The sequence below is a fragment of the Melanerpes formicivorus genome, unplaced genomic scaffold, assembly GCF_026170545.1.
Source record: "Melanerpes formicivorus ecotype bairdi unplaced genomic scaffold, bMelFor1.0.p_v2 SCAF_6, whole genome shotgun sequence".
Taxonomy (NCBI): domain Eukaryota; kingdom Metazoa; phylum Chordata; class Aves; order Piciformes; family Picidae; genus Melanerpes; species Melanerpes formicivorus.
In genome coordinates, this window is record NW_027142358.1 from 26,512,710 (window position 1) to 26,538,994 (window position 26,285).

The 26,285-nt window shown below is 42.3% G+C and overlaps 1 protein-coding gene across 3 annotated transcripts in view; it reads right to left on the bottom strand.

The window, feature by feature from the left end:
- Positions 1 to 26,285, bottom strand: part of ADAM12 (ADAM metallopeptidase domain 12) — a 237,631-nt gene that overhangs the window by 153,417 nt on the left and 57,929 nt on the right. For all 3 annotated transcript variants that reach the window (XM_068140201.1, XM_068140203.1, XM_068140202.1), the window contains exon 3: positions 23,039 to 23,112. In XM_068140201.1, coding sequence (XP_067996302.1) covers positions 23,039 to 23,112 — 74 coding nt within the window. The remainder of the gene's footprint in view (positions 1 to 23,038; positions 23,113 to 26,285) is intronic.

Here is a 26,285-nt window from a genome sequence, read left to right on the forward strand (position 1 = left end):
GGGCACCAAAAAGAACCTAAGAAGTTGCATGTGAGCTTAGTCTTCTTCTCTGGACAGATTCCAAACCCACTTGCACATTGTGATCCTGGGCAACCTGCTGTGAGTGACATTGCTTTAGCATGGGTATTAGCCTAGATGACCTCCTTAGGCCAAACCATTACCATTCCATGATTCTGTGAAAAAAAATACAGAATTTGGCCTTGGGAGTCCTGTAATTAATACCTGTAATATAGAATGACAATATATATGATTCAGGGTCCATATGAACACATGCTGTGAATTCCCTTATGTTATGAGAGAAATACAAAAAAGAAGTTCAGGGATACACAGTAATACAAAAAAGAAATTCAGGGATACCTTTGAAGGGAATGTGGAACCAGCAGAGTATCTTCAATTGTGCTTAAAAATTGATCATGAATTTTCAAAATGAGGAAATCAATCAGTGACAGAACTGAATTGTGCCGGGGCGTGTTACACGTGACCAAAACCAGAACAAATCAAATTTGCTACTGAGAACATGAAGATAGCAAACAAAGCATGGCAAAGGTGTCACAAGAAACAAGAGTGAGGATATAGCATGCTTCTCTTCTCTGTTTATCCATGGAGAGATTAAAAAATGAAGCATTTCTTCACCACCACTTGATGCAGATTAAGGGTGTTATGGTCCTTCTGCATTCAGGATGCTATTGCCCAAAATATGCTTGTGAGTGTAAATACAAGAATTAGTCCTTAAAGTCTTTCTTCTATGTTGATGATAGATGTATCAAATGAAGCAGCTGTGTCCTAGCAACAACATAACTCTTGCTAAACTCAGGCAATTGGAAAATCAGTCAAATTCAGACACAATTAAGATTAAATGTCGTAACTGACAAAGTATGAAAAATACTAAGCTTTGACTTGCCTTTTTTTTTTTTTTTTTAATTCTCCTCTGCATATATTTTGCAATGATTTAGGCATTGACACTAGTAAGACACATAAATAAATTAGAATTGACTTTTGCTATAATATCTGCATAGTACATTAGCTCTTCTCCAAGCATGTCTGAATGGAGTTCCCATTCTCCTCTGAAACAAAATGCACACAGCTGATAGAAAGCATGAATGTACCCAAGCACCAAATTGGACTATTTCAGTACTTAAACTTCTGCTACATTCATAAACCTCTTTCCAAGCCTGAAGGCCCCTCGAATACTCTGTTCAGTTTTGGGCCCCTCACTACAAGAAAGACATTGATTTGCTGGAGTGTGTCCAGAGAAGAGACCAACACCTGCCTCACACCAGCCTCCTATCAGGGAGTTAGAGAGAGCAATGAGGTCTCACCTCAGAACAAGTCTTGTGAGGAATAGCTGAGGGACCTGGGATTGTTTAGTCTGGAGAAGAGAAGGCTGAGGAGAACTCACTGCTCTCTACAACTCCCTGAAAGGAGGTTGGAGTGAAGTGGGGATTGGTCTCTTCTCCCTAGTCTCAGGTGATAGGACAAGAGCCTGAAATTGTGCCAGAGGAGGCTTGAGTTGAATATTAGGAAAAATTTCTTCCTGAAAGAGCTGTCAAGCCCTAAAACAGGCTGCCCAGGGAGGTGGTAGAGTCACCATCCCCAGAGGTGTTCAATAAATTTGTGGACATGGAACTTCCAGGCATGGTTTAATGGCCATGGCAGTCTTAGGCTGATGGTTAGACTCAATGTTCTTAGAGGTCTTTTCCTACCAAAACTATTCTATGAATTTTTCTTTGATCCTCAATACCATTGAATAGAATAGAATAGAATAAACCAGGTTGGAAGAGACCTTCAAGATCATCGCGTCCAACCTATCACCCAACACCACCTAATCAACTAACCCATGTAACCAAGCACCCGGTCAAGTCTCCTCCTGAACACCTCCAGTGACGGCGACTCCACCACCTCCCTGGGCAGTCCATTCCAATGGGCAATCACTCTCTCTGTGTAAAACTTCCTCCTGACCTCCAGCCTGAACTTCCCCTGGCGCAGCCTGAGACTGTGTCCTCTTGTTCTGGTGCTGGCTGCCTGGGAGAAGAGACCAACCTCTGCCTGTTTACAACCCCCCTTCAGGTAGTTGTAGAGAGCAATAAGGTCACCCCTGAGTCTCCTCCTCTCCAGGCTAAGCAGCCCCAGCTCCCTCAGTCTCTCCTCATAGGGCTTGTGTTCCAAGCCCCTCACCAACTTCGTTGCCCTTCTCTGGACTCATTCCAGCAAGTCAACCTCCTTCCTAAACTGAGGGGCCCAGAACTGGACACAGTACTCGAGGTGTGGCCTAACCAGTGCAGTGTACAGGGGCAGAATGACCTCCCAGCTCTTTGTCCACTTGCTAGTGGATGCAAACATTTCTGTCTGTGTTTCTTTTGAGAAAAACCTGTGCTTCTGAATCCTGCATTTCCATCCCTCCTAAAGTCAAGTGTTTCTGGTTTTCTATGGAAAACAGAGCTGCATCATTTTTAACAATCAAAATCAGCTGGGCGATTCTCATATGAATAAAATTGTTTCTTCAAGATTTCAGAAAACACCCCCACACCACATTGTTATGGAATCAGTGGATTTTAAAGTCTCTTGACTTACTCAAGTTCATTTTACTTCTCCGCTATGGCATATTTCCAATAGTTTTCTCATTAACATAAATTTTGGAAAGCAAAGAATCTGTCCTGTGACCAATTTGTTTTCTTCTACTACTACCTAGCATCTTCCTCTCTGCCTTTCTTCTTTCTTTCTTCTTGATAAAGAAGAGGAAACAGCCTCAAGTTGAAGCAGGGGAGGTTTAGGTTGGACATTAGCAAACATTTCTTCCCCAAAAGGGTTGTCAAGGCCTGGAACTGGCTGCCCAGGACAGTGGTGGAGTCACCATCCCTGGAAGGATTTAAAATACATGTAGATGTGGTGTTGAAGGACATAGTTCAGTGGTGACTTGGCAGTGTTGGGTTAACGGTTGGACCTGATAATCTTAAAGGTCTCTTCCAACCAAAACATTTCTATGATTCTTTGAGAAACTCTTTTTATTTATTTATTTAGGCAAAAGAAAATAATCATATGTAAAACACACAGGAATGGCTCATGTTTGACACTTACATGCTCATGGTTGACATTGCTACAGCTTTACAAATTAAGATTACCTTAAATTGAGCAACAGATCCCCTTCTCCCCTTCTTCCCATACAATTTTTAGTCAGGAGCTATCGTGCGGTGTTGATTTCCTTATACCTCATTCCTGACAATTTCCTAAGGGAAAAAAAAGTTTTCCAACATCCTCTTCCAGTACCAGCTGGGCACTCTAACTTGTACAATTTGCAGGCTTAGAGCCATTGGCATTTTGTAATCCTATCAATAGTTGCACTGTCAATTATGTACTTAGCAGCCTTCCTTTGCCTGGACAGAGGCATTATCTTAATTTTTCACTTATCTCTGAATTGCGATAATTCCTCCTTAATGAATTCTGTTCTCAGAATGCCTCTAGGAGTGAAAAGAAAAACAAGTTTCACTAGTCCAGCATACATGATCTCCTGACTTCCAGGGCTCACCACAACTGCATTTTCAGTAAGGGCAGTTCCTGCGTATCCTTGCTGCACAAGAAAGGTTTTCCCTAGAAGATTCCCACGCACATAGCTTACCTGAGTCTTTTCTCTGCTATTCCCTACACAAAAGTTGCATCTGCCTCTCTAGTGTTCCTTAGCCTGCTGTCAACTGCTCAAAGTGGTGCCCAGAATAGAGTACTATATGGCATATATACTGTGTTTTGTAAACCAAGATGCAGTCAGTGTCTTGGGAACCACCTCCCTGCATGGTTTCGTCCTGTGATCTCATGGAATCAGCAAATCCACCCACATTCAGAGGGACTAAACGCCCAACCTGATTCCTTGCCCTCATTGCGTCAGCACTGCTTCTTCCATACCCCAGATCTTCCACAATATTGTTCACAATTCTGGGATCCTAAGTTCAAAATAGACAAGGAATTACTAGACAGAGTCCAGGGGCTGCTATGGAGATAATGTGGAAAATGGAAGATCTCTCTGAGGAGGAGAGGCTGAGAGACCTGGGGGTGTTTAGCCTGGAGAACAGACAACCGAGAGGGGAGTTTGCAAATGCTTAGGCCAGACTCTTTTCAGTGGCACCCAGTAGCAGAACAAAGGGCAAAAACTAGAATCCAGGAGATTCCATCTGAACATAAAAGTAAAACTTGTTCCTTGTAAGGGAGCTGGTGCCCTGGAGCAGGCTGCCCAGAGAGGTTGTGAAGTCTCCTTCTCTGAAGAGATTCCAAACCTTCCTGGACATTTCAGTCCTGAGCAACCTGCTGTGGGTGACCCTGCTTTAGCAGGGAGGTTGGACTAGATATCTCTAGAGGTACCTTACCAAAATGCTATCCTTATCAAAATGATAAGGCTAGCCCTTATAATTTTGTGATTCTGTAAAGAAGAGTGGAGGTTGTAAAATCACAAAAGCATATTGATTTCTCAAAATATAAACAGTAATGCAATATTTTGGAACCTTGTGGGATCTGCAGTCTTTAAGGATTTCAGTTACCACCTGCTGGATTTTCACAGACATACCTGCCCTGAAGACCTAGCTGGCCTTCAGGAAACATGGGGAAAATCCACAAAGCTGAGATCAGATCTCAGAATCTTGAGTGTTTTGCAAAACATGTCATGCTGAAGGTTGAATACTCTGCCCATAGTCTACATATGTGGAAAATCTGTATCTTTTCCTTTAATAAGAGGGCTACAGGATAACCAACCAGAGAGATTTTTCTCCTTTCAGTTCAACTGCCAAAAAAGAGAATGTTTTCCTGCTGAACTAAAAAGAGATACAGTTGCATCCTGCTCTGTTTTAACTCTCAGACACTGGCTGGTCACTCAAAACCTACCTGGTAAGACTACTCAAACATAAGGGATATGGTGGTTTCAGCTGAACAAAAATAAGCATGAAAAACGAACATAATAGAACTGCTGCACCTCTAATTGCTTTAATGATAGGTGAGGAGATGCTGGGAAAATCTTCAACATTAACCCCAGTGCAGAAAGTCCACGGAGAAATCCAACAACAGCAAAAGCCCTAGATGCGGTTTCAATACATGCCCTTCCACAGTCCTCTGCTCTTGAAGTGATTTTCATCCTGCTTGAACTTTGCAAATAACATTTGTAAAGAAGCAAAGAAGAACATTGGAGATGAGAAAAGCCACCATCCTGTGATTAAATATCTGTGGTGATGCCAGTGCTTCTTGTGGAAGCATACAAGAAAAACAGCTGGCTATCGAACCAAGTAACACATGACAAGGCATCCACCTCTCTCTGGACTTCTAATATTCTAAGGTCAATTTCCAAGGGGAAAGCTAATATCATTGAAATACTTTTCCCAGTAATATACATCTGAAGCTCTATCAACAAGTAAATTAGTCAGAAGAGATAAAAGACAGAACATTCCACAGAGTAAAATATTTAGACCCCCCCCACCCCAAACTTTAGAATAAACCTTTATTAGAATAAACCAAACAAGGTTGGAAGAGACCTTCAAGATCATCGTGTCCAACCCATCAACCAATCCAACCCACCCAAACAGCTAACCCATGGCACCAAGCACCCCATCAAGTCTCCTTCTGAACACCTTCAATGACGGCGACTCCACCACCTCCCCAGGCAGCCCATTCCATAGTGCAATCACTCTCTCTGTATAGAACTTCTTCCTAACATCCAACCTGAACCTCCCCTGGCGCAGCCTCAGACTGTGTCCTCTTGTTCTGGTACTGGCTGCCTGGGAGAAGAGACCATCATCCACCTGTCTACAACCTCCCTTCAGGTAGTTGTAGAGAGTGATAAGGTCACCCCTGAGTCTCCTCTTCTCCAGGCTAAGCAGCCCCAGCTCCCTCAGCCTCTCCTCATAGGGCTTGTGTTCCAAGCCCCTCACCAACTTTGTTGCTCTTCTCTGGACTCGTTCCAGCAAGTCAACATCCTTCCTAAACTGAGGGGCCCAGAACTGGACACAGAACTCTGAGAGCATGATCACAGTTAGACTAACTGGACATATTGGGAATCAAAATGAACCTGAATTAAGTGGTACAAACTGTGCATATAAAATAGATTCAACTGATAAAACAGGGAGAGCTCACCTGCCCCAGTGTTCCATCTTTCACGTTGAACTACACTAACAGAATTAAGCAAAGATGCAATTCATCGGTGATCTGACTTTGTGCTGCTTATCAATATGGGAGCATAAGACTTCAATAAAATAGGATGCTTAAAAGGCTGCTAAGTGTATCAATATTTAATTAAATAATGTTAATAAAGCCTTTAAAAATAAAATGAAGTGGGTTTACACAGGAAGCATCTCCATCGGGCATTAGGTGGCTCTTTAAACATTTTGTAAAGAAATACTGTAAAAGGTTATTAAAATATTTATGCAGTGCTTGTATTAGCTCAGTTTAATGGGCAGAGCAACAATAATATCAGCAGTTTAAAATGCTGTGTGCCTCAGCATCATGATTATCCATCAGTTACAAGAGACAGGACAAGAGGTAATGGCCTCAGGCTGTACATGGGGAAAACCTTAGGTTGGACATTAGGAAGAATTTCTTGAATGAAAGAGTGGTCAGGCATTAGAACAGGCTGTCCAGGGAGGTGGTGGAGACACCATCCCTAGAGGTGTTCAAAAGACATGTAGACATGGCTACTGGGGATATGGTTTAATGGTTATAGAAGTGTTGGGTGGAAGGTTGGACTTAATCTTAGACGCCTTTCTCAACCTTAATGATTCTATGATTCAATTAATAATTGTCCAATTTTAGAGGTCTAGTGCTTTTCATTATAAAGAGAAAATAAATTTTAAATCCTTTATAAAGGTTCATACTTCACCAAAATGGGATGCTTCTATTAGTTAGGAAACTAATATTAGAGTAGGCTGGAGCTTGCCACCAAGGTTATCGCCTGCTGCTCAGCAATTCAGGTAGCCCCAGAGGAAACATGGGTCTTGCTCCAAAATTTTGTTCATTGTGAACTCAGGCAAAGCCTTCACAGAGACCTCAGAAAGAAAGCAGGATTATTTCATTCAAAGAGATTGTGCTGGTGCAGCAGTTCTGAAGCTTGTGGCTCCTCCTCTCTTACTGAGTAACAAAAGGCCTCCTAGGACTTGTTAAATTAGGCAATGTAATGAAGTCCAATTCTGTGCTATTTGCACAGGGACTGGAAAAGATTTCGTGTTTCCATGTACATAAACAAAACCTGGCTCAGCACACCAGGGACTTCAGAGGTTTATAAAATACAAAAGACATTCACATTAATCTGTTAAACAATTCATTCTCTACCCTGCCCTTTCCTACTAAGTGAATTCATTACTTATTAAAAATATATATTTGCTGATGGCTCTTTGGCTCCCAGTGACTCACTGCTGAACCTCAACACCTTGGGGCTCACTGATGGGGACAGTGATGCTAACCCTGGGGCATGTCTGGTATTGAGGGATGGAGAAGACATTGGCAGAAAATTGGAGATGCAAGTATATCTCTTCCTACTATTCAGAGGACCTGGGGCCATGACAATTTGTAGAATCATAGAATTGATTCAGTTGGAAAAGATCTCCCAGATCATCAAGTCCAACCATCAACCCACCACCACCATGGCCATTAAACCACATACCCAAGTGCCATGTCCACAGGTTTCTTAAACACCTCCAGGGACAGTGACTCCATCACCTCCCTGGGCAGCCTGTTCCAATGCCTGACCACTTTTCAGGAAGAAATTTTTCCTAATATCCAATCTAAACCTCCCCAGGACATTTTCTCTCATTCTGTCATCTGATAATAGGGAGAAGAGATAACCCTCCACCTTACTACAGCCTCCTTTAAACTGCTGATTCAAGGACAGAAAGTGTTTGCAACTGCGCCACTGATCAAGAATCAAATTATTAAAAGCAGTGGAAATGAAACAAATCAATTTTCCCTCTAGAAAACAAAATCCATAGCAAGCCCTCTGATGCTGCCTAGACAATGGGGAGTCTTTTTCTTTCAGGAATTGCTAAGCTAAGGAAAAATTCCTTCTTCTTGCAGAGCACCATGGGCAAACACGGGCAAAACAAATCCATGCTTATATCTAAGCACCTGCAACTCTTCTCAAGGAACTGCTGCATGCAGTTTTCACAGAATCTCAGAATTCTCTGTGGGTTGGAAGTGACCTCTGCAGATCAGGTAGTCCAACCCCCCTATTAAAGCAGGGTCACCCACAGCACGGTGCCCAGTATCGCAATGTCCAGTGGATTTGATATCTCTCCAGAGAAGGAGACTCTACAACCTCTCTGGGCAGCCTGCTCCAGGGCTCATGCACCCTCACAGCAGAGAAGTTGTTCCTTACGTTCAGATAGAACCTCCTGGGTTCCAGCTTGTGCCCGTTGCCCCTTGTCCTATCACTGGGCACCTCTGAAAAGGAATATTTTGATGGATACTCATATATATAAATACTTTTTTTCCCCTCCTTGAAAATAACAGCACTTGCTAGTTAAAAAAAGATCAAACAGATGCTGCTACATGAAAATATCTTAACCAGAAGTCATTTTGCTTTTTTTTTTTTTTTTTCAATAAAAGATCATTGTACCAAACCACTACAACTCCAAGTTCAAAGACAGGCAATTGTGTGCCATACTTGAGCATTATGACCAAATGAGAGGCCTGAGGGAGGAGAGGGAGGAGAGGAGAGGCTGAGGGAGCTGGGATTGTTTAGCCTGGAGAAGAGGAGGCTCAGGGGTCACCTCACTGCCCTCTACAACTACCTGAAGGGTGGTTGTGGCCAGGAAGGGGTTGGTCTCTTCTCCCAGGCAACCAGCACCAGAACAAGGGGACACAGTCTCAAGCTGCGCCAGGGGAAGTTTAGGCTCAAGGTGAAGAGAAAGTTCTTCACCAAGAGAGTCATTAGCCATTGGAATGTGCTGCCCAGGGAGGTGGTGGAGTCACCATCCCTGGAGGTGTTCAAGAGGGGATTGGACGTGGCACTTGGTGCCATGGTCTAGTCATGGGTCTGTGGTGACAGGTTGGACTTGATGATCCTCAAGGTCTCTTCCAACCTTGGCTATACTGTGAAAACAGTTTGGAAAGACATGAGTTTGCCACATCCACAACTATAAGTAATGAAGACTTCGAAAGGACCTCAACCCAAAACCAAAACAGTTGCTGCTTGCTTTTAGTTTTTATGTTCAGAAGTCACTATCAGCTTCCTTAACAAAAACAAAAGACTTCTGTTGCTGCATTCCCTTTTCTCTTCCCCCAATATTTTTCTTTCAGAAGCACTTATACTACAACCATTGCCAGTTTTTATGCCACTTCACTGCTATTGCCCAGCTAATAATGTGACATTATTAACTTTGTACTTGCAGGCTTTTTGCTGTTTATTTAGGGATAAGAAATTCTATTCTTCATTTCTTGTGTAGCATTCAAAATCCCTGCTGTTCCATAAATTAGATTTTTATGTGTCCAGCTAAAATTGCATAAGCTATCCAACAGGTCTGTGGAACAAGTTAAACTATTATGACTTCCACCAATCTAATCCAATCTCCAACTAGATTAGTTTCAAATCTAATCAAATTATGATGCACCTAACAGGCACTAACCAGTCTGAGAAGGGAGATCTGCCCATTTTCCGGCCAAATGCAGCGTTCACTCTTGTTTTAATTTTGAATCCTCTGCCAAGCTACCATTCAGTCATCTTGCATCCAGTGCTGGTAAGAGTGTCTTTTTTTTTAAAGCCCAGCTCCAGCCAGGGGACACACATCTCATACAGGAAATGGTGTTGCACTGGACTTGACACGTACTGCAAGGAAACAAACGTGTACGTGGAATTTATGAGTCACCCCAATACATTTATTAAGCATTAAGCTGTGCTTTTACAACTGGTCTTCATCAAAGATATTTCATCTGTTAGCCAAAGCGTCATCTTTTCTAATGACTCATAATGAAGACTCATTCCATTTAGCTTGATTTTACTGGCTCATCAGCCTCTTGTTCTCAAGGGGCTAAGCTGTTCTTTTCAGCATGTTCAGCCCACATATAAGTGGCCATTAACTATACTTTCTCATTATGTAAGAATCAGCTAATCAAGACTGACCAAGAAATAACTGATGTTGTGATTAAAGAAAGGGAGACATCTGCTTGGAATTATCCAGACCGCTGTTTCAAAACTGATAAAGCATTTACTGCCTTTGTATTAAATTATTGCAAGAATAAATGATTCCAGGGGGCAGTGGGGGAGGATGTGAAGTTCATTTTACCTAGCACTTCAAAAGACAAAAAGACGGAGAGCACAAAGGACAGGCAAAGAGCTTTGCTGAGTAAGAGCAGTGGAACCTGTTTGTAAACCACATCAATACAAGTGACAGAGGGAAGCAGACAAAAATTCTCAGCTGCATTAGAGGGACTGACCTGGACAGGCTGGAGAGTTGGGTGCAGGGGAACCTCATTAAGTTTAGCATGGGCAAGTGTAGAGTCCTGCCCCTGGGAAAGAATAATCCCCTGAACCAGTACAGTTGAGAGGTTGACTTCCTGGAAAGCAGCTCAGTCTAGAAGGACCTGGGAGTCCTGATGGACAAGTTCATCATGAGCTAACAATGTGCCTTCTTGGACAAGAAAGCCAAGAGACATCTGGGGTGCATTAAGAGAGTGTGGCCAGCAGGTTGAGGAAGGTTCTTCTCCCCCTCTTCACTGCCCTGGTTATACCACAGCTTGAATATTGTGCCCTCTCTTCAAGAGTTACAAGGAACAACTGAAGGGAGTCTGGTAGAGGCTATGAAGATGCTGATGGGCCAGGAGCATCTCTGTGAGAAGGAAAGGCTGAGAGACCTAGGGCTTTGTAGCCTGGAGAGGAGCAGCCTGAGAAGAGTTCTCAATACTGACCAGTATATAAAGGTTGGGAGTTAAGAGGATGGGACCAGATTCTTCTCAGCGGTGATGTGATAGGACAAGCTGCAATGAGCACAAACTGAAACCCAGGAAGTTCCATCTGAATGTAAAAGAAAAAACTTGTTTGCTGTGAGGATGCTGGAAGCCCTAGAACAGGCTGCCCAGAGGCGCTGTGGAGTCTCCTCTGGAGAGATTCCAAAGCCACCCAGACATTTTGATCCTGAGCCAACTGCTGTGGGCAACCCTGCTTTAGCAGAGGAGCTGAATAAGATATCTCCTTCAGGAATTCAGTTTTCACCTGCTGGATTTTCACGACATACCTGCCCTTGCATGTTCGTCAGGAAACATGGGCCCTTCCAACAGCCATCGTGATAGGAATCTTTCACTGCATGTAATGTAAAGAAAACAATTTTCTCTGCATCTTTCAGAGATGCAATAAAGGCTAAGTTGTAGAAACTTCTCTACTTCCATCTCCTAATTCTTATTCAGGTTTCTTTCTCTCTCTCTCTTTTTTTTTTTTCCCTTTATATGCAGAATACAAATAATATTCACATCTATCAAATATTTTTCTCATGTAAGAAGGCAACCATTCCCCTGAAGCCAGAGTGGGCTGCATATATGTATTTCTGATTAAGTTTGAGTAGGAAGCTTGCTTTAACTTATTTTGCTTTAACTTATTTCTGCATGATTTTAACTTATTTCTAAATGGATTTAATACATTTCTAAATATATTTAACATATTTCCAAATGCATTTAACTTACTTCTAAATGTCTTCAACTTCTTTCTAAACATCTCTGACTTATTTCTAAATGTCACATAACAGCATTTCTGAAGGCAAATATTTAATTATTTTGATAAGGAGGCAGAGAATACATCCTCCCTCTTATTCTTTATTCTTTCCATAGAAAGACTGCAATTAGATAAGATCATTTTATACATAAGCACTAGCAAAATAGACCTGCCAGAATGCTCATCAGATTAAATATGTAAGGTGATAGAGACTGCATCATAACTGAACTCTCATGGTTCTTCACCATGAGAGTGGTGAAGTGCTGGAATGGGTTGTCCAGGGAGGCGGTTGAGGCCCCATCCCTGGAGGTGTTTAAGACTAGGCTGGATGAGGCTCTGGCCAGCCTGATCTAGTGTGGGGTGTCCCTGCCCATGGCAGGGGGGTTGGAACTAGATGATCCTTGTGGTCCCTTCCAACCCTGACTGATACTATGAACCCCAGCTAGGGCTGAATCTGAGCATAACTATTTTTAATGTCTTAAAAAATGTCAAAAAAGCAGCATCAACTAGGAAGAGGACAGTGTGCCTTTACTGGACTAAACACCATTAAGAAAGTGCAAATATGTGGGTCAGGTGAAGGAACAGGCAAGCTCTGTTCTCATCCCAAGAGGACTCAGGAAGAATAAATTGCCAAGAACAGTCCCATTTAGGGGGAGTATTACAGTGTACTCAAATTACCTTACTCATACAAAAAGCATACTTCTACACACAGCCAGGTACTCAGGGTGGTTTTTTTTCATAGCTACTTCAAATGAACAAGTAGCAGGTAGTAAGATGAAAGCACAGAAATAAATTGGACCAATTTCTTGAAGGAATCTGTCCGGATTACTGAGTCCAGACATCAAAGAAACAAGGGGGGGGGGGGGGGGGGGGGAGGGAGGGGGAGAGAGATGGGGGGGAGAAAGGAGGGAGAGAAAGAAAAAGAAAAAGTGCCCTATTGCCAAGCTTATATTTCCATATATGTACTTCCTCCCCATTCAGACTCTTCATGTAGACTCTGTTTTTTGAATCATCCCTCTTGGCTGATATTGCAATACTTAGCGCTCATATGCTGCTTTTCATCTTCAAAATGTGAACAAATTAATCCTCAAGGCTCTGCTTGAAGGAAATGAAATAAAGAAATACCGTGAGCCCTATTTCCCAGCTGGGCAGCTGGTGGAGGGGAGGTGAGCTGCCTTGGCCTGGGGCGAGCAGAGCTGAATGCAGCGTGAGCGTCTCCCAGCTCCACCATGCTCTGCAAGGGGGGATTTCTTTCTTCAGCAGTGCTTTCTGCCACCCTCTGAGAAACTGCTCTGTCACTTGGACAGGAACTGACAGTTTCTGGAAAAAGTCTCAGATTTAACATCCAGGAATGCATCAGCTTCTCCTCTGAACCCAGACCTATACAGAAGATTTTTGTACTTAAATACCTTGTGTCAAGTGTTTTCTTAATTTCTCTTTCCCCCCCCCTTCCTTTTCTATCTTTTTTTTTTTAAAGAGGAAAACCTTCCCTAAGTAGATGCAGAGATCCAGCTGTTGCAGCAAGCAGCACTGCAGACATGCCTGCTGCCTGAGTCACACACGACTCCCTCAAAAAATGTGAAAGAACCCGTTACAGCGGTGATGCTGAATCAGATCGTGCCCAAAGAAACATCCAAGGATCACACTTTTCTCCTGTCAAAGCTGGGCATCAATTTCTTCCTCCTCCTAGCCCTCCTTTCCTTGTATTCTGTGAGACAGAAGGATTGCAATTTTTCTGGGGGGGGGAGGGGGAGGGGGGTGTCTGTGCACACACACCTCCTTACCTGCACTCCTGGCAGAACACAAAAGCTTGAATTCCTGAAGGCTGCCCTAGTTTATATATGGAAATTCATATGCACCTGGAAAGGTCTCTCAAAGGAGTTTTGAAAAAAGGGGGGTGTGGTGGGGGGGAAGAGTAAAAATAGAAAAGAGAAAAATAAAAAAGGCAAGAATGGAAAAAAAGAAGAAAAAATAGAAGGAGTATATCAAGATTTATGTGGAAGTTCTGGCACTGTTGACAGAGATTTTAAAGGAAACAGTAGTATGAACGCTTCACAAGAACAGGGTGACTAACATTTCTTTAGCCCCCTAAAAATGTTTGTACACTCAGTTCTTTGTAAATATTTGACCCTTTAAAGCTACAGGAATGTAAAAACCACGTCTCAGCACCTCAAAACACAAATCACTTTCAGCAGAGTATTGAGGAGGAGAAAAAATTATTCTTGGACTTTCATGTATCTACACTCTATGGCAAAGCTGCCATCCTTGGGACTCTACCATGGCAGTGACAACAGGACAAGAGGAATCGGCCTCAGGTTGCACTGGGGAGATTTAGGTTGGATATTGGGAACCATTTCTTCCCCAGAGGTGTTGCTAAGGCATAATCCCCACTTCTGAAGGGATTTAAAAGTCATGTAGAAGTGATGCTGAGAGTCATGGTTTAGTGATGACCTGGCAGTGTTGCTTTAATGGTTGACTTGATGATCTTAATGGTCTCTTCCATCCAAAACAATTCTATGAATATTATCACATGTTTGGGTTTGCCTTATTGCTTTTTCTAAACTTATAAGGGAGCTGAAAAGCTTGAGGATGTGAATCTTAAGTATCACAACAAAAGAGAAGGTTCAAAAGAACTTGAATACTTGTATTTGCTGTCTTTTTTTTTCCCAGTTCATACTGACATGAACATATGTTGCCAGGACAAGGGTCATCCTCCTTCTGCTGCCATCTCCTTCCTGATAATATCCCACAACCAAGTTAAAATCCTAGGAGTGCAAACTCAGGTAAATTGAATAGAATAGAATAATTGTTTAGAATAGAATAAACCAAACCAGGTTGGAAGAGACCTTCAAGATCATTGCATCCAATCCATCAACCAATCCAACCCACCTAAACAAATACCATGATACATACAGGGGCCAAGAGCAGCAGCAACTGAACACGTAGACAGTTCACAATACTAACAGAGATGTGTTTTAGGGAAACCACACGGTGTACCTCTTCCTTGTGGAGTTGTAATTTTTGCTTTGGGGATACACGTGCTGTGCCCAACCCTGTGCCTGGCAGAGATGTTGATCGGATTTCCAGACAAGGATTATGGGCAGAACTGAATTGTTCCTTCCGAATGCTTCATTTCCACATGCAACATAAGATAATGGAGAATTCATCTGAGGAACTGTGCTTCAGTGTACTCTGTATTTACTAACCCTCTAAAAATAAATACATGAAACAGCGAACACTATAAGCAACTTGAATAGCTGGCATCTTTCCCTATGGAATTTTGTGAAGGCAACACTGTCCTGTGCTCTGCAAAGCCTTAAGGAGAAGATGAGATCCTAGGAATGAAGTGTGGGCCAGCAAAATTCCACTAGATGCAAAAAAAAAGACAACAAATTTTAGAGATGCTGGATATATTGTCACACAACTGCTCTTATTCAAAGACACTGCACCGCTGTGGCTGAGCATCCAAGGGAAAAGGTCTAATAGAAAATGCATTAAAAGCAGGGTTCAGCCCCAATTTTGACTTGAAAACTCATTTACAGTCATAGGATCATAAAATGACAGAATTGTTTGAAGGTAATCTAGTCCAACCCCATGTAGTCAGCAGGGACATCTGCAACTAGAGCAGGCAGCTCAGAGCCCCAAACAATCTGACCTGGCATGGGTCCAGGCATCTACCACCTCTCTGGGCAATCTGGGACAGTGTTTCACTGCCCTCTGGGGTCACAATAAGGTCTTCCCAGAGCTTTCTCTTCTCCAGGTTGAATAACCCCAACTCTCTCAGCCTGGCCTCACAGCAGAGGTGCTCCAGCTCTGTTAATTTTTGCATCCTACTCTGGCCCTGCTGTGACAGGTCCATGTCTCTCCTGTGCTGAGAATTCCAGAGTTGACTCCAGCACTCGAGGTGGAGTCTCAGCAGAGCAGAGGGGCAGAATCCCCTCCTTCCACCTGCTGCCCACGCTGCTGGGGATCATGCTGCAGGACATGGCTGGGCACTCACACTGCCAGAATTCAATGCTTCCCCTTTGCTGCTATACAAACACTTCTTGCTGTTGTTAGGAAGGGATTTTTAAAAACCCAACAAATGAAATCAATCTGAAACCTGTCCAAGCAGCAGATAGCAGAACCACATGAGGAACACCCAAGAGGTTTGAGAGCCAAGCCTGGATCCAGTTGGATGCACGCATTCTTCACCTGCCAACCTGCAAAACAACTCAGTGTTGGCTGCAAGGTCATAACTCCTGGGGTGTGTAACATTTTTGCAGCATGTGGACTGCTATATGACTATCAGTGGGAGGTTAAAAGGTTTCCAGAAAGTTGGTTTTATCTTGTCTTTCCTGCAATTATTTACTTTATAGTCCCAGATGACCACATTTTGCCTGCATGCTCATCATCATAGCAATCAAGCCAACTCCAGCCCTCCCATAGGAGGGAGGGAGTGCACGTTCTTATTGTCTTCTGATAGCCAGTTCTCCTCCCTGAACTCTGCTGAGCAGTGCCAAAGATTTTGCAGTGCAAATGGAGGATAAACACAATTCTGAAAATATTACATGATATATAATATTCTACTACTGCAACCTCTGTAGAGAGTGAAATCTAAATCAGGCGTTTCATTATCTCAGAATCAGAGAACCACAGAACTATTGCAGCTAGAAAAGACATCCAAGATCATCGAGTTCAATCACCAAGATCCAACTACACCAAGTCTGGTGCCAAACTATGTCCCTCAGCACCTCATCTCTACATCTTTTAAAGACTTCCAGGCATGGCAATATTAAATGTATTGCACCAACAAGAATATTTTCCTCTTCATTACTGTTATATATTTAATTGTGAGGGACAACCCTAGAATTGCTCTGACTGACAGACGATGAATGAGCAAAACTTCATGTTAACTTAATTCAAATCCATCACTTGATGCAGTTCTGGAAACTATTATTCTTGGGAAAACATAGAATCATACAATCACTAAGGTTGGAAAAACCCTCTAAGATCAAGTCCAACTTTCTACCCAATGCCTCCATGTCCACTAGACCATGTCCCAAAGTGCCACATCTACTCGGTTTTTTAACGCCTTCAAGGATAGTGACTCTACCACATCCTTGGGCAGCCTGTTCCAATGCCTGACCACTCTTTCTGTAAAAAAATTCTTCCTAACATCCAACATAAACTACCCCTCTTGTCCCATCCTTAGTTACTTGGAAGAAGAGGCCAGCATCCACCTCATTACAGCCTCCTTTCAGATAGCGGCAGAGAGCAATAGAGCCTCCTCTTCAGGCTAAACAATCACAGTTCCCTCAGTCTCTTCTCATAAGACATGGCCTCTAAACTCCTCACTAGTTCTATCTGTCCTACCTATCAGACTATAATATTTTTGCATGCTATGTGATCAAGGTGTGCAGTTCTGCAGTACATAAAGAAATGTTAAACTTCTTCAAATCTCTTTCCCATCATTCCCCCAGTTCTTCACACATACCAAGGCCACAGAGCACAGAGAGAGGAGCACTGGCTCTCCTGACCTGCTATATTCCCTCAGACCCAGGGTTTAGGCTGTGAATAAGACACAGACCTCTCTCCTCATCTTCTCACCTCTCATCCCTGGAGTTGTTCAAGAGGGGATTGGACATAGCACTTGGTGCATGGTTTAGTCATGAGGTCTGTGGTGACAGGTTGGACTTGATGATCTTTGAGGTCTCTTCCAACCTTGGTGATTCTGTGATTCCTCCCAGGGGAGATGGCACAACCCCACTGCCTTGCTGTTTTATGTGGCAGAGGCAAGGAAGTTTGGCCACGTTGGAGATTACAACATGCAGTCACATGAAGATCTCCAGAATAAAAATTCCAAACCTTGTGTCCACATCACTTGTTGCATCTTTTATCAGTGCATATATGTCTTCACTCATTGTTTCCTTCTATTAGTGTTCACTTTCTATTGGTGCATTTAAGGAGAAGAAAACAGACCAAGAAAACAGCAGTTACTCTCCTGATGGAGGTGACCCAGGGATCTCATGGGCCTCTGAGCACCCTGCTGACTGTAGGGAGGTTGGACTAGACAACCTTTAAAGGTTTATTTCAATCCAAAGAGTTCTATAATTCCACAAATTTTTTTCACTCCAATGCACAGCACCAAAATGACGTAGCCAAAGGTAACCCCAACTATACAACCTCAACTACCATTGTTAATACCAACCTAAGCTAATACTCAATTACAGAACAAATCATAGAATCATAGAATGGTCTGGATTGGAAGGGGCCTCGATCTAGTCCAATCCCCCCACCAACCAATCTTGGTTTCTCAATTCTCACACTAAATAAGTTCCCCTTATACCACAAAGCTACAACAAATACTTCAACCCTTAGAACCATGGATTAATACCACTATTATTCTAGCTGAAATAGAAGAATCTCCACATTTCAGTGCAGTGTAAACCACTTGACTTCTGCCATCACATTGGGAAGAAATGGTCACCTCCAAGTGAAATGTTTACTCCAATTAAAGCTGAAACTCAGCTGTCAGCTCATGTTGAAAGAGCGTCGTACAGCTGCTAGCTCCAGCATTTGCAGATAAAACAGTCAAGGGTCAGAGTTCTTTTGCTAAGTTACAGAACAGAATTATATCAACAAGTGCATTCTCAGAGGTCCTGTTTCTCTGTTTGGTATTTGTTTACTTAGACGTGTTTTCTCTGTTTGTGTCTGAAGCCATTGATTTTGTATAAGCATTTCAATTCATTAACAAATTTTCCCAGCACTTATATCCTTTGGCACTGGAAATGTGTTGTTTCCCTGCTAAATTAATCCAGCTAAAATGTCACTTGCACACCAATCAACGTTCCTATTCAGAAAGGTCAGGCAGAAAAGAAGAGAGAATGACTTCTCTGTTAACTAAAAGAGAATACAAAAGATTTCCGCACACTGAAGTCTCACTGGAACCGGTCACGTCAGCACTATGCATGAAGATGCCTACTGCCTGCCATTCAGACCTGCTAGAGCCTCCTCCAACCTGCAGCTAAGCTTTCAAAGTGATCTCCAGTACCAGACCATTACATTCCAAGGAGATTGGACGTGGCGCTTGGTGCCATGGTCTAGTCATGGGGTCTGTGTTGATGGGTTGGACTCAATGATCCTCAAGGTCCTTTCCAACCTAAGTTATACTGTGATACTGTGTGATCCCTGGTACTGTTTGCCCACGTGGAAGTAGTGAACATGCAAGGGGAATGGTCAGAGATGCTCTTGGATCTCCAGAGATTTCAAGGATAAGATGGAGAATTATACCATGGCATGGGGTGGATTTGCCTCCTGGTAAAATTGAAGAATTTTTAGTAAGGCAGTAACCTAACCTCATATATTTTCTTTTTTATATATTGCTTTGCTAAAGATCCTATCATAAAAGTGACAAAAAAAAAAAAAAAAAAAAAAAAAAAGAAAAAAAAGGCAAAAAAAGAGAAAAGAGCATCAAGTTAAGGTTCTCCAGAGTGCGACCTTACTTTGCAAATGAATCACAGTAAGAATCATAGAATGGTAGGGGTTGGAAGAGACCTCTGAGGGTCATTGATTCCAACCTCTTTGCCAAAGCAGAATCACCTATGGCAGGTCACTCAGGAACACATTCAGATGGGTCTTGAAAGTCTTTAGAGAAGGAGACTCCACAACCTCTCTGGGCAGCCTGCTCCAGTGCTACTATCACCCTTACAATAAAGAAGTTTTTCCTCATGTTGAGGTGGAACTTCCTGTGTTCCAGTTTGTACCACAGGACACTGTTGAAAAGAGACTGGCCACCTCTTCTTGATACCCACCCTTCAGAGATTTATAAACATTAATATGAACTGCTCAGTCTTCTCCAGGCAAATAGCCCCAGGTCTCTCAGCCTTTCCTCAGAAGACAGATATTCCAGTCCCTTAATCATCTTTGTGGCTCTCCATTGGACACTCTCCAGTATATCCCTGTCTTTCTTGAACTGGGTAGTCCAGAACTGGATAGAACACTCCAGCTACGGTCTCACTAGGGCAGAATAGAAGGGAAGGAGATCCTCCCTTGACTTGCTGGCCACAGTCTTAATGCACCCAAGAAAGATATGTACTTGCAAGGTGAGTTCACTAGAAGATTTCCTGCGACTGACAAATTGAATTGAATTCAAGGCAAATGATTTTTGGTTTTGCAACTACAGATGTGCAATGCCTGAAAATTAATCACTGAAGTATTTAATGAATATGTACGAAAGTAATCCTAACAGCTGGAAACCATAGAGAGGATTTGAAACCCCAAGCTGTGAAGTGAGGTACCAGTAACTCTTCCAGAACTAACTTACATCATCTTGCCCAGTACATATGAACACATCTTGCTGAGTCTAAATATCAGAAAACACCAAACTGACATTAAATATTTCTATAGATAACAGATGGTTTAACACATCAGTCCCCACTTGGGGATGCCTAATGCATCTGAATCATGTTTCAAAATATAACTCAAGGTTTGGAAAATCTCTAAGGTTTTCAATAAATGGAGTTTAATGTTGAGACTACTCAAAACAGCTGTTTCTACTAACCATGGAAAATCACATCCAGTTGGGTTTTTTTGCATGACCCAATGCAGAAATTATGTAATTTAGGGGTCCCATCCACCTCCACCCCCACCATTCTCCAAGAAACAACATGCTTTACATGAAACTCTAGTAAACTAACAGCACACATATCAGAGCTTCATATGTGTTGTCACTTATTACTTGAGAAAAGATGTCTGTGACTACTTCTCTCCTTCTACCTAAAGCAAATGATTTAATGGCTACTCCAATGTTCAGCATCAACGCTTTCAAGATATTTGAGCTGCATGTTTCATGCCAACATCAGGAAGAGACAGCAGGCTGGAGGAGGCAATATCTCTACGCACATCTGCTGGTCCTTTCTGAAGCCTTGGAGACTCACAGGCAGGAGCCGCATTGTGCAAGCATTGCTCCCTTCTCCTAGTATGTGATGACCTTCTTGCACCTCCAGAGTTTTTACTCTACCTTAGGTCCAATTTGGCTCACTGCCACCATCTGTTATTCCCCATCCTCTCTCTGCTCTGCAGAAATGCGTTTTCTCATTATTTTGAGCATTATTTTTACACTATGAACCTGCAGGACCCCCTGGAAGCAGCAGCACATACATGCTGCCTTCTTCATGCCTCAAACCCCTCACTTGCTCTGCTACTCGTTTCTGTATTGTCATGACAACATGCCCACCACCATCACCACAGGCAGAAGAAATACAGCCACCAATTTCCACAGATAAGCACAAACTGTGTACCCTGAGTAGCATGAACCAGTCCTGCAGATTGTGTGTTATCTACAGAAATAGATTATATGTAGGCCTATACAAACTACCACCTAGACAACATCCACATAGACTTGCATCACTCAGACTACTATTGCTTCTAAAAACCAAAGTCTGTAATCTTGGAGAAAAGGGAGACATGATTTTAGAAAAGCATGACCAATTTATTCTGTAGTTTAGGTTCTATGAACTGCTCCATGTGCTTTGAATGCCAAAGACAGCTAAGGCTAATTGTACTGGTATAGACCACCACCTGCAAGCTCCTTCTAAAATGAGGAACCTCGTGTTATTACCGCCACACATGATTCTATTAGAAAGCAAATCCTCTTGTTGGACACCCCACCACAGACATAGGTAAACTAAAACATAATTGTTGATAAACACTATGTTTGTTATGAGCAGATCTCAACATCTCCAAATCTGGTTAACCAGATGCTTATAGAGTTATGTAAATGTACTTCCATGTCCTACTTCTCTTAGAAGTGGAGATTGCATCTTACAATATTCTAAATCCAATTTTATTACAGGTACAGGAGAGTTTGGTATGGCCAGCAAGGCTTGTATTAGCAGTTTAATGTTCTTTTAATCGCTGACATGGAATGTAAATAGTCCTCAATTGCTGCATACTTCCCATTCCTGAAGGAAGGCACGCCCTTTGAAAACGATTAAGAGAATGTAAAGTTAAATCCCTGTTTACTAAAGGAATTAAATCTTCCTCTAGTTGGTGAAACGCAGCAATTGATGCATTGGGGATCTACATACCCTTCAAGGATAGGAAATTAACAACTATGGAGCATTAAAAATAATGTAATGAAAGCTCAGGATTTGAACCTGGTGTTGAATAATAAAGCAAACTAGTTTTTGTCACAGCTGGGTACCGTTCATCTACATGGCTGGAAACAAAAAAACATTTTGTATTAGTTAACTACAGAGGACTGAAGAGGTGCCCCATTGTTTTCCATGGAGTTTGTCCACCACCAGCCTCAGGCAGCATGTGCCTGACATCCCTTGGACTTTTGCTTTTTCAGGCACATTCCTTTCTCTTAAGACATAAAGCTGCATCACTTACATCTATGGTCTCTCTATAAGTAAAAAAATTGCCTCTGCTGCTTTTATTTCACTGCAGGAAAAACTACAGAACACACAGATCCTTACTAGCATTGATCAAACATTTTCTCTAGATTGAGAGTGACCTATGGCTGTCCTTTCACAAACAGCACATAGTGTCCTGATGTGGATTCCCCCACTATATTCCTGAGATGCTCTTAGAGGAACAGTAGTTGAACATTTGAGAAGGTAGACTAAGACTTTGACAGCTTTGGTTCCATTTGTCATATACTTCCAGAGAAGTGACTTCATTTCTATGTGATTCTGTACCCCACTGTAAATAATCTGCTGGGATTCTGCCCATGGGACCATCTCTATGGCAACCCCTGGGATTCCCCTCTGAAAGTTCATGGAAACAAAGCAGAAGATCTCAAAAACACACAGAAGATGCAATATTTAGAGTGCACAGACAGGAGTTCAAACTCAATTTTGCCCACAGGCCACATGAACAGCATCAACACTTCATCATTAGCCCCATTTCATCAGTCCCAGACAGCTTCCATTTAAAAGTCCAGCAGGGGCTAAGCCCTAATGCTTGACTCATCTTCCCTGAGCAGATGCCAATGACCACTGCTCAGAGGCAGCTATGGTCACAGTCAGCCTTAAGAGGGATGAGTCCTCCAAAAATGTTCCAAAGACTGTAGGATTTTCCACATTACTGTAAATAAAAGGAAGGGAGTTCAAACCCAAATCAAACAAAACTAACGATCACAGGAAAACAGAGACGCAACACATTCATTTTCAATCCCACATAAATACAGGTGACCATAGAGATTCCTGTTCTATAAGCAGTGAGCACATGCACACGATCCAAATTGGAACAAAATCCTCTTGTTAAGGGCCCGTTCCATAACGGACCAGTAGCAAACTTGGCTCCAGTTTAGTTTCAAACCATTAATTTTAAAATTATAACGTTTCTCAGAGAATCTCCAGTACAAAGCAAACATGTAATGTGGGTACTTACTCATTCCGCTCCAAATTGATGACTAGATGTTGACTTTCAGCTTGTATGACAAACTGCAGCAGTGCTGGGTGATTCTGAAAAAGGAAAACAAGAGTTGGCTGAGCCCAAATGCAGAGCTCAGAGAGCTGGATATACAGCTGTTACTGCAGGAACAGGCCCTGCTTGGGAGGAGTGAGCATCTGGAAAGAAAAGTGTTTGAGGTTTAGTTGTGGGCATGGTGGTGTTGGTTGGACTTGATGATCGTAGAGGTCTTTTTCAACCTTAATGATTCTGTGATTCTACAGTGTTGCAGCTCAGTGCGAACAAAAGTTGAGAGGCAGCAGAACAATGCAGGATTTCACACCTGGATCTTCTAGGTACCATGGTGTGCCCTTAAGCAATTGCTTCATTTACAACTTTGCACATCGGTGTGCATCTTGCCTGGGAAGTTAAGTATGGTGGTGCAGTATACATCAGATCCAGGAGACATCTGGCACACTTCTGAATTTTCTCTTTTTCCTCTACATAAAATGGCATAACTACATCAAACACTAAACTGGATATTAAGAACAATTTATTCCCTGAAATGTTTGTCAATCCCTTGAGCAGGCTGCCCGGGAAAAGTGGGGGGAAAAAATGACCTAAAGAATAAAAAGGAAAAACAAAAGCTATAGGAATAGTTAGAAATGTGGTCACCAATATTTTCAAGGATTTGCCCAGGGCAGTGGTGAAATCCCCATCCCTGGAGGCATTTAAGAGTCAAGTAGCTGTAGTGCTTAGGGATATGATTTAGTCAAGGCCTTGTCAGTGCTAGACTACCAATTGGACTTGATCTCAAAGGTCTTTTCCAGTCTAGGCAATACTGTAATCTCTATGAGAACAATAGACAAAGTATTTGTAAGTTTACAAGTATTTAAGAGAATTTTCTAAACAAGACATCAGCAGCAGAGCACACAGAAATCCCAGTTGCACATCATGGAGCAGGGAGGAGGACAGCTGGATTGCATTTCCAGCACCATCGTGACTGTGTGCAATCTTCATGTTGCCTTTCTCCTGATTATAAAACAAGTTCTTGTTCATGTCAAGCACCTGAAGGTAAATCTACTATTTTTATGGAAGCTATGAAAGAGCATCAGAAAGGTTTGGAGGTCCAGGCAGGAGGCAGTGGAGGCTCAAGCACTGCTTTTAGAAAGAGACAGTGCACCTACACAGGCTCTTGAAACTGTATAATAGATGGGAAAGCACAGTTTACAGTATGATGGTTGCCCTTAATCCAGCAGGCTGAATTCACATATATTTTAAGACTGTTTACACTGCACTTACATTTCATTAAACAAACTTACTGGATTGTGAGATCCTCTGTTTGAAATTCCAACAGTAGCTCAGTAAATCAGTTATTCCTCTGAACAGCTGCTTTTCTGAAGATTTATGGCAGCCAATTGCAGTACTGCAGCAGGGTAATTTGGAAGGTTATAGTATTTAATTGATTTATTGAGAAAGGTGCAGGTATTTATGATTGCTACAGCAGTGCATTGACAGAGCCCCAGCTGCGTGACAGTCCAGGGCACTCTGCCTGTGAAATAATTATTTTTTTCAAACTACTTGGAAAATTGTAGATGTTTATTAAAAAAGTGAAATTCTGAGGAGTCTGTCCTAGACTAAACAAAATTGCAATTTTGCTCTAATAAAAAAGAGCTGACAAACTCCCCAGAACTCTCAGACGTTATTAAGCACAGATTGTGTCTGAGATACTGCTGCTTTCTTCTAAGTGTCCTGCCCCACTGCTCGTCCAAAATCAAACCTGTTTTCCCCTCTCCCCGTGCAAAACAGCAGTATTGAAATTCTGCATCGATGTGATCTTTGCAGAAACCAGATCCCACTAGAATGCTAAATAAATTCTTCAGACTATCCTTGGCATCCAACAAGCACATGGGAGTCATTTATTGGCATGAATATTTAGCAGCAGTGTTGAATGCTGAGTTAATATTAGTGCATTGGTTCCAAACCCTGTAAGATATACATACTATAGTAAGTTTTGAGAGAGTAAAATACAACTAATTACAATATGACACAGTAAATAATTAAGATATTGCAGTAGCACAAATGGATTCTTTTCAGCTAAAGGCTCTCTGTTACTATGTAAATGATAACTATGTTTATTCATGAGTTCACAGTGGTACTTGTTTGACAGTCAATTGATGTTAGGAAGTTGTAAAGTTAAAAAAGCAGCTGCAGAATAAAACACACTGTTGCAAGACAAAAACACCTCTGAGAGAATTCCTAAACCTGAACTTTCTTATTAAGGAGCACAATAATGTCCCCAGTTAGGATGCTGTGCTGCTCTGCATGAGACCAAGGTTCAGGTTCTTTGCTTTACCAGAGACTTTTCTCTCAGGCAAATGGCTCATTTCCTTATTTTCCCTCTGGGAAGAGATGAAGTGATATTTTTTCTTTTTCTGACTAGTAGTCATAAGCATAAATACAGTAAAAATTACCTACTGCTCAGGTGGCATGGCATTGGAAACACACCAGCTTTGAAAATGGTACATTTCCAATTTAAAATTAAAAAAAAACAAAAAGTATTATTCAGAAAGGGAGTGTGGGTGTGGGGGTGTGTTAGGGTTTTTCCCACCCTCATTTTTTTTAATGTATACACTTGTGAAACAGGATCAGACCTTTACTTCTCTTTTCTTTTTTTCCTTTTTTTTTTAATTTAATTCTTCCTCTTTTTTTTTGGGGGGGGTGTGTGTGTGTGTGTGTAAGTGTTACTGGTGGAATCTCCCCTGAAGGATCACAGTATCACAGTATCACCAAGGTTGGAAGAGACCTTAAAGATCATCGAGTCCAACCTGTCACCCAAGACCTCATGGCTAGACCATGGCACCAAGTGCCACATCCAATCTCCTCTTGAACACCTCCAGGGACGGTGACTCCACCACCTCCCAGGGCAGCACATTCCAATGATGAATGACTATCTCCATGAAGAACTTTCTCCTCACCTTGAGCCTAAACTTCCCCTGGTGCAGCTTGAGACTGTGTCCCCTTGTTCTGGTGCTGGTTGCCTGGGAGAAGAGACCAACCCCTCCCTGGCTACAGCCACCTTTCAGGTAGTTGTAGAGGGCAATGAGGTCACCCCTGAGCCTCTTCTTCTCCAGGCTAAACAATCCCAGCTCCCTCAGCCTCTCCTCATAGGGCTTGTGCTCAAGGCCTCTCCCCAGCCTTGTTGCCCTTCTTTGGACACGTTCAAGCATCGATGTCCTTCCTAAAC